The sequence below is a fragment of the Helicoverpa armigera genome, chromosome 5 (genome assembly GCF_030705265.1).
Source record: "Helicoverpa armigera isolate CAAS_96S chromosome 5, ASM3070526v1, whole genome shotgun sequence".
In the NCBI taxonomy this organism is placed as follows: Eukaryota; Metazoa; Arthropoda; class Insecta; order Lepidoptera; family Noctuidae; genus Helicoverpa; species Helicoverpa armigera.
Window position 1 is genome coordinate 12806921 of NC_087124.1, and position 8923 is coordinate 12815843.

The 8923-nt window shown below is 36.2% G+C and overlaps 2 protein-coding genes across 3 annotated transcripts; one reads left to right on the plus strand and one right to left on the minus strand.

The window, feature by feature from the left end:
* The first annotated feature begins 72 nt into the window (after positions 1-72).
* On the plus strand, positions 73-6454 carry LOC110374655 (folylpolyglutamate synthase, mitochondrial). 2 transcript variants are annotated; one of them, XM_049842071.2, is made up of 8 exons: positions 73-435; positions 952-1062; positions 2692-2799; positions 3997-4176; positions 4490-4626; positions 4958-5138; positions 5481-5872; positions 6046-6454. In XM_049842071.2, exons 1-8 carry the CDS (start codon positions 355-357, stop codon positions 6419-6421), a joined length of 1566 nt encoding a protein of 521 aa, XP_049698028.2. In that variant the 5' UTR covers positions 73-354; the 3' UTR covers positions 6422-6454. The 2 variants fall into 2 exon arrangements, with proteins under 2 accessions (XP_049698028.2, XP_049698029.2); XM_049842072.2 differs by having other exon boundaries at positions 74-435; positions 952-1032.
* A 278-nt stretch (positions 6455-6732) lies between these two features.
* LOC126054971 (putative RNA polymerase II subunit B1 CTD phosphatase RPAP2) lies at positions 6733-8686 on the minus strand. Its single transcript, XM_049842104.2, has one exon. The coding sequence runs from the start codon at positions 8589-8591 to the stop codon at positions 6756-6758; it is 1836 nt and encodes a 611-aa protein (XP_049698061.2). The 5' UTR covers positions 8592-8686; the 3' UTR covers positions 6733-6755.
* Between the last annotated feature and the right edge of the window lie 237 nt (positions 8687-8923).

Below are 8923 nucleotides of genomic sequence, written 5' to 3' on the forward strand. Positions count from 1 at the left end.
TGAACAATTATTACTAAAGATACTGTTTCTAAACGATTCAATATGTGTCACCAGTTAGTTGTCACTGTCACTGTCAGTTCCACATGTTTTGTTTTGTTTTTTAAGGTTATGTTTGCGTAATGTTTGTCTGATCCTAGGAAGCAATTATCAGTAATTACCGGCTTCGTTCGGTTTCATGTTATGACAATACCCAATATGAGGGTCAGATGTCGAATGCTTTATCGCTAAGTAGCAGGCGATCCAAGAAACCGCCATGTCATTTAACTCGCTCGCGCGGCGAGACGAGGTCATAGTTTTTCATCTATTTCCAATAAACTGCGCCGTAACACCGTCCATTGGACGGGTGACGCGTTGATGAACGGCGTCCGCTTAATTTGTAGTCGCTTAGCGAGTAGTGTAGCTGCTAGGATGTGTTCAACTAAGTCCAGTTACGAGGTACGATTTGTGATACCGTTTTTGTTTTTATTATGTTTCTGAGATTGCATTCGTTGCGTAAGCAAAGTTTATTTGCAACAAGTTTATCGTGGAAACATTGCCACATGATAGTGTGTACATTTTAGAAAGTTTCCTTCACTTTAACTCATTTATGGGCTTACCTACTACCTGCTACTTTGGGCAATGGACTTAAGTTTTTCTTTTAATTTGTTTGTTTGTAAACATATAAAATGATCGTTACATTATCGCTTATTAAAAGCAGACCCTAATAAAATAGTGCAATAATTCTCAGGTTTGTGGCCAGAATTTGCATAATAATATATTTTCAAGATTTTTACATTCAATAAGGTTTGTTAATAATGACACCATTAGGCAACAATGCTTAAATACGATTTCTGTTTATTATTGAACGGAACATCCCCGGATTAAAAAAATACAAATCAGGCTTTTTCAGGACTTTAATTATTTCATCTGGTAACCCAAGCTGTAAAAAGGATTTAACTGTCAATTTTTCAGGAGGCTGTACGCAAGTTGAATCTGTTGCAATCAAACAAAGCAACTATTGAACAGATTAGAAAAGACATTAGAACCGGACAAGTAAGTACCACAGTACTTCAGCATACTAAGGTAAAGATATTTATTGATTTAATTGGAAATTCATCATACTGGGTTACTATTGTGGGTCTATAAAATTATTTGTCAACAAACTTCCACCAGCAGTTTCACGTTCTTGAGAGAACTACTTCTTGCACGTGGATAAGAAGTAGCCAATATTCAGATACATAGTCATAAGCTATATATATTACTACCAAGTTCCATTAAAATCCATTCAATAGTTGTTGCATGAAAGAGACACAAACATTGTTACATACTTTTGCATTTTAAATATTTAGTAAGGATTTTTTGGTTTTACATGTAGGATGTTTGGAAGTTTCACTGCCATTAATTTAGTATTTTTTTCCCATCTTATACATTTTTTTTTATCTTATAAGTATTTTTATTCTTTATTGCACACTTAACAACAAATATATAAAAATAATGCAGACAGTTTATGTACAATGGCGAGCTTAACCCAGAATTATTTATTTTAATAAAATATCTACAATTTAGGAAGCTTTTCTTATATAATATTGAAGTACTACTTCAGTTCAAGTATGAAATCATTGTATGTACTTAATTATAAGTGGCAAACATAGTCTGATTGTAAATTGGATAAACTAGAGACATAATTCAGGGGACTATGGATTTGAATAAGTTATGATTAGGTAGATAAGAAATAGATTTAGACATATTTATTAAAAAAAAAAACAATATAATCTGTAATTTATGGCTTCTTCAAGCAATATATAAAAAAAAAAAAAAAAACTAAATAAAGCCAGTATTGCTTAGTAACAGAGCACAATTTTGTGTGTTTATTTGCCACTACATTTTGCTCGCGACTACGTACGCATCCCAAAGAAGCAAAGAGTGAAATACTAGGAAAACATGGGAACTGTCCCCTCGGCTCTCGTCTTGATAAAAAGAAGTTTATCTCCATGACTAATTTACAAAACAACTCACTTTCGCATTTAGTAAGGATAGAGTAATATGCAGATCCGGCAACGTGGATGGAAAATATGCAGATTCGGCGGCGCGGGGGGCGGTTGCATCATGCATTCGATTCACTCCAAGATTGAATTAATTTTATCACGTGACAGCTCTCATTTTGCGATAGTGCTTAGGAAATTAACTATTAAGGAAGTTTAATCTAAAATCCAATTACTACATAAAACGGTTGACCATTCCATTAATCATTAAGTAAATTGTGAATGCTATCCAATCTACGCGCATGAACTGATAAACTTTGCGCATGAATCACAGTAAATACCCATTTGGTAGGATTTGAGTTTATCGTGGTTAAACAGACATAGAGCGTATTAGGTACCTACCATGTAATAAGACGTTTCTGGGCTACCAAAAGAGTATCCTAAAACCAGAAAAACGAAAAATTGGTTTTCTTCATCATCTTCAATGACGAGCAGAAAAAACGACGCCTACTTTTAAAGATCAGCATCATATTCAAGAATATACGCTCCTATGTTATTATTTTTACTAATTATGTCCTTCGATATTAACAAACAGATAACACTATAATTACCAGAAGTAATAAACTAAAATAAAACACATAACATATCAACCCATAGTAAATTCATAAGTACTGTAAATTATCACATAAGAAAAATAGCAATTAAGCAATTATTATCATTGTATTTTCAGAAATGCACGAATCTAGAAGATATGGAGTATTACTTGGCGAGGACTGGAGTGAGCATGACGAAGCTGGATGAACTGTCTGTGATACATATAGCGGGGACCAAGGGAAAGGTAAAAACTTCATTTTATAAACTTTAAAATTCTTAAAAGGTATAGCATAAGCTCTGGTAAAGTTGGAGTCAAACTTGGTGGCGGCTCGCGACTAACTTCCGAGCAAAGTTATGAGCATGTTCAGAGCTGTGGGATTATTCGAAAGAGTTACCGCGCTGCTGATACATAAAGGGTTGCAGAAAAAACATGATTGAACTTAGTAGGAATATGATAATCTGACACAATTACGCTGGGTCCACAGCAGGATTTGATGAACTCTCCCCAAAAAACAAGGTAGCACCACAGATTATATAATAGTTACTACGTGTAGTACCACCAGAGCTATTGATACCTAGAAAAGAAACGCAGTCAAATTGAGAACCTCCTCCTTTTTTTGGAAGTCAATTAACATATTCATCTGAGCCGCCATTAAGTTTGGCATGATCACTGGTAACGAAAGTAACTAGGTGATTTCCGAAACCACTTAGAAACAACTCGAACTCTGAAAACTTGTTATGTAAGAACATATTTGCAAAATAAACGGTTTTTTCATTGTGGTTAACCTTGCTATTGTGACGTAATACACTATAACTATCGATGATTATGGTCGACTCGATCACGTGCTATACCATGATTTCAGATTACAAGAATTACCTACTTGTGATTTTTTAAATAATTTCTTGATTGAAGAATTGAGTGATTCCAGACTTAAGTGATGTTTTTTCCTACACTATTAATTTATCTCATATTGTTCATGTTTATGTATATGGTTCATGATCTAACCAGGGAGGATCTAGAAATACCTTTTTTTTGTTGTCGCTGGGCTAAAAATGCTATTACGCATCCTTCGGGGGACGGGAGAGGAGTATGTGGGACTCCCCGGTACAATTGTTTCCGGTATACCCACTAAAAAGGCCCAGCGGCACTTCGACCTCGCCTGAGTGGAGGTTGTCTGGGAATCTAGGGCGTCCAGTCCCCCATTTGCGATTGCCCGCCTTACGACAGGCCCCTCATACCTCCCCATAGTGGGGAAGGGGTTCTAGAAATACCTGAGTATAAATACCCAGTACATAAGTATGCTGTAATAAAACATCAGTGTACATATCGATAGCCGAACCACCATACCTGACTTCTTATCGCTTCATTACTCTTTAATTTAAACACTCTGAATAACAATCTAGTTAGTCTCGTTATTTAAAGTAAATTAAAACATTTCAGGGTTCCACAAGCGCGATGTGCGAATCCATCCTCCGTCACCACGGGTTCCGTACGGGGTTCTACTCGTCGCCGCATTTGGTAGCGGTGCGCGAGCGCATCCGACTGGACGGCCGTGTCATCTCTGAGGAACAGTTTGCTAAATACTTCCATCATGTACATGATTTGTTGGATGCTAGTAAGGTAATGTACTATTGAGTTTTATGGATTACCTACTACTATTTCATGATATGGCCATGTTAGCTTCCACCAGCGGTTTCATCCACGTCCCGTGGGCACTACTTCACGTACAGGAATAAAAAGTGGCCCATAAAGCCTTCCTCGATAAATTGACTTTCTAACATTGAAAGTTTTTTTTTTATATTAGGAGCAGCAGTTCCATATATTAGCGCGTCAAGCAAACCAACTCTTCAGTTTTATAATATTATAGTGTACCATAGAATCATCCTGCCTAGGCTATGAAATTATATAAAAACATCTATTAAAACGTTTCCAGGCGTTCGAAGGTGACATGCCGAAATACTTCGCGTTCCTAACTGTGATGGCGTTCAACATGTTCCTCAAGGAGAAGGTGGATGTGGCCATCGTGGAGGTCGGCATCGGCGGCATTGTAGACTATACTAATGTATTAAGGTGAATATACCTGCTTTGTAGTTCCTTGCACTCTATAAAAGATCTTATAGCCTGGTATCTAAGGTTCAGAATAGATAAGCAACCGACTTCCCAAAAAGGAGGAGCTTCTCAATTCGGATATTTGTAATTTTTTATTAATTATAAGGCCTTCATGTTTTCTCTTGAAGAATGTTACAAATCTTGGAACCTAAAACAGAAAAATATCGAATTATTTTTTGTAATTCAGGCGTTGATTTGCAGTAGAATCATTACAAACTAAATGTCTAGTTTGAAAGCCACTCATTTGAAAATGAAAAAATATTTGTACAGTTTTCTTTAATAATATTTTCAGAAAAGTTCCTGTAGTCGGTATAACAGCACTAGGGCTGGACCACACATCGATACTGGGGACAACACTGCCCGAGATCGCGGCAGCTAAGGCGGGAGTCATGAAGTCTGGTTGTGAAGCTTACACTGTCAAACAGCCGCCCGAAGCTATGGCTGTGCTGAGAAATGTCGCTAGTAGTGTTCAGGTAAATAATTATTATGTTATAGACGTAATAAATGCAATAATAATAAAAGTTACTAATCAACTTTTAATATTATTGCATTTGATGAGTCTCGATATCAATTGGCCAGACAGACCTATAATTATCGGTATGTAGATATGATTAACCTGAAATAAATGGATAGATAGAAAAAAATAAGTTTCCTAGTTCTAGTGTTTGACGGTATAAATTCAATCAAAAGTATATCCTGAAGTATCGAACTAGTGATTACATACAAACGTTATTTATTTATTTAGTTATCGATAACTCTCAGTATTAAACAACATTATGACACACTTTAACACAATACTTATTTCTTAATTCCAGTGCCCACTAACAGTAGTCCCAGACTACGATACCTACACATTCCCGAACACAGAACGAGCTCACTTGCCGGTCGAAGTCGACGCCTACCAGACAAACGCATCCCTAGCCATACAACTAGCCCACGCATGGCTCAGAATCACCAAACCAATACACACGAAAAACGGCCTTATAAAACACGTAGTTAACGGCCAAAATGGCGTGAAGAAACCAGTATTAGAAGCAAATACAGTTGTCAAATGTGTGACGAAAGAAACGATGACGGGTTTGACCAGTTGTAAATGGCCGGGGAGGTATCAAGTTGTGAAGGCAGACTATGCGCAGTTTTATTTAGATGGGGCACATACTAAAGAGTCTATGGAAATTTGTGCGCAGTGGTTTAAGAATACGAATAGGTATGTAGTTTTAATTGTCTGTATTGATAATCTAATCTGAATTTCTAGAACACTGTTGATGTTATTGTATCAATTTTAATTAAAGTGATTGCTATAATTCTTAGATAAAAATTCAGTGTAATAAAAACACAATAACCTAGATAAGTTACTAAAGTAAACGTTTCTTTACGCAGATTACATGACAAAGTACTGATATTCAGTGCAACAGGGGACAGAGATGCTGAAATGTTACTCCACCCACTACATGACGTGGGCTTCAAATCTGTTTACTTCGTAGTCCCAACCGCCTACAAAAATATAGCACAAAACAATGACAATTACTCTTTAGTGGAACAAGAAGAACTTATTGCCAGGTGCGAAAAACACGCTTCGATCTGGCAACACTTGCAAGAAGGTTATATAGATGTTAAAGTAGCTGGCTGTGTGGCGGATGCCTTGGTCGATTTGAAGAAAAAAAAGATCGTTGATAGGTCTTCTGTGTTAATTACAGGGTCATTGCACTTGGTTGGTGCTGCGTTGTCGATATTAGATCCTAATTTAAGTAGTTGATTGTTGAGTTTGATTAAAGTTTATTTATTATAATTGCTGAATTTATTTTATAATAAGGCCACATGCAGACTGCCAACATATTGTTTGTACTAATGCTAATGACAGGAACTAACTGGACCAATTTGAAAAATTCTTTGTTTTATCCCCATTTATCTGGTGGAATCCCCATTTATCGATTTTTAACTGGGTGGAAGGAGTATTTCTTACAGGACGCGAGTGAAACCGCTCACGAAAGCGAGTGTCCATTACAATTTTTGTAGGTAGTTTAACTAGCGAGCTAGGATATAGGGCAGCTAGTAAAAAAACGCAACTTTAATAAATTAATATAAAATATTTATTCAACAGTCAATTGTGTGTCAGTAGTGTCTAACAATCTATCTACATCTGTAAGCCAGCTTATCAGTCTATCTAGGTACCCCCCATCCTGCTTATAACTAAGTAATAATAACTGCATGTGTTCGTAACCAGTTGGCTGCTCCAATAAGTATTCAAGCCTCTTATCTCTTAAAGACAAAAGTTTAATAAAAATTATAGCTATTAAAGTCCATTGTATCGGCTTAAACATGATGTTATTGGCTTTCAACTTAAAAGTATTAACTAATAATCTGATATCGGAACTTATTGAGAGACTCAACAGGCCTAAAGATCTTAGTATATCTGGTAACACTTTGTTAAGGTGTTGACATACTATTCTTCTGCGTAATGCATTCTGTGAATTCTTGTCTACTAAAGGCAGATTAGTTCTGTTCTCCTCTTCCACAATTTCAGGACTTTCTAAAGGTTCAGCTACAGGCTCCGGAACTTCAGTCTCCCCTGAGAAAAATGCTTTTACTTTAAGCTGCATTTTTTTACTCTCCTCTTGAAGCATTCTGTAGTCAGGCAATGGTTTTGATTCTCTTTTCATTGTCTCACTGTCAAATTTCCTATCTTCTAATTCAAGCATGTTTAACTTTCTACAAAGAGCTTGGTACTGGTCATAGACATTGGAACTGTAGAAGATGCCTTTTGCATAGTTATTTAAATACTCTTTAATACATTCTCCTTTGTCAGCAACCATTTCTCTAACTTTTTCTTCTCCAAAGAGTAAGAGTATGGTGTCTAAAGTAAACCATTCAGCCAGGCATTTTTCTACTTCAATTGTTAATGCCGTTACAAGAGGTTGTTTTTTCTGTGGCACCTTTTTGCTAGATTTGATATCTTTATTTTGTTTTTCTGTGTTAGAAATGGGAGTTATAAGTATTGGATCTATTTTCTTTTCAGGTTTTTCTATGATATCACCTACTATGTTTAATGGATTAGGTGCTGGCTTGACATCTTTTTTTGGAGTCTTTTCAGCTTCAGGTACTTGTGTGTTAGTGATGTTTGAGCTTTCTGCGTTTGTTTCATGAGCCATTTTAGTATTGTCATTGGTACTTTGAACAGGTTCCGCATTAGCATTTGGTTCAGTTGTTGAGTTCCTTACTTCACATTCAAGAGTAATATTGGCAAGTTTATCATTTACTGATCGCATTGCTTTGTCTTCTTCATTCTGATTATCAGCTTCACTTTTGTCTGATATAGATTTTGTTTTATTATTTTCTTGCTTAGGAGATATTTCATTAAGACTTGCTTCAGTAAAGTCGTTAATAGATGTAAATGCCTTCTTATCTGCTATTTTAACTCTTTCAACCATTGTGACATCAACCTCTTCGCCCATAGAGCCAATTGCATCCAGCTTTAGCAGATGGAAAGTAGGTATGTTCTCATACTCCCTGAACCATAGAGGGCTAGTCAACATCTGCTTTTTGACAAACATGGCGGCGTTATAACATGAGTTACTGCAGAAGTTCTTCCTGCCAGTGATATCGTACACTTTGTTAGTCTTCAGCGATATCCTGTACTTCTGTTTTGGTATATCTTTTACTGACAAGGTTTTTTGACAAATTGGGTAGCCACATAAGTGAATGATGGACCGTTCCTCGATGACATCGTCAAAGTGCGTCTGGTTGATGTCGGGAAGGCACTGCAAAAGGAATGACTCAGTAACATCACGTTCTAAAAGGCTCTCAACAATTTGTTGAGCCTTTGTACTACATTCTCGCTTCTTCAGAATTGCTTGTCGTATTTGTTCCTTGCTCATGTCTTCTATTTTTGTCGGCCTCTTCTTCATCTTCTGGGTGCTGACTTCCATGTTTACCGTTTCTGCGAATTTATTTTATTTTAAAGAAAAATACAACAGCAAAGCGAGTACGTGCAAGATCTGACAAAATATTACATGAAATGTCACTGTCAGTGTTACTTGACAGTTTTGACAATAAGCTTTCCACATCTTATAATACTATTTACTAAACCATTTTATTCGACTAAACAGATAATTTCACGATGACCACTGATAGAAGAGTAAGGAAAAAAAACACTCACAGTCTGAACCACTAAATTAAAAATGACGACCAAAGGATATGTGCTCCAAAATTATAAGCATTGTAAATAATTTTATTTTCCACCCAAATTCAGATTCCAGTT

Excerpts from the sequence above, each read along its gene's own strand:
- LOC110374655 (XM_049842071.2), top strand. The coding sequence starts at position 355 with ATGAACGGCGTCCGCTTAATTTGTAGTCGCTTAGCGAGTAGTGTAGCT. Across the intron at positions 436-951 it reads CAACTAAGTCCAGTTACGAG|GAGGCTGTACGCAAGTTGAA; the intron begins GTACGATTTGTG and ends TCAATTTTTCAG. Across the intron at positions 5,873-6,045 it reads TGGTTTAAGAATACGAATAG|ATTACATGACAAAGTACTGA; the intron begins GTATGTAGTTTT and ends TTCTTTACGCAG.
- LOC126054971 (XM_049842104.2), bottom strand. The coding sequence starts at position 8,591 with ATGGAAGTCAGCACCCAGAAGATGAAGAAGAGGCCGACAAAAATAGAA.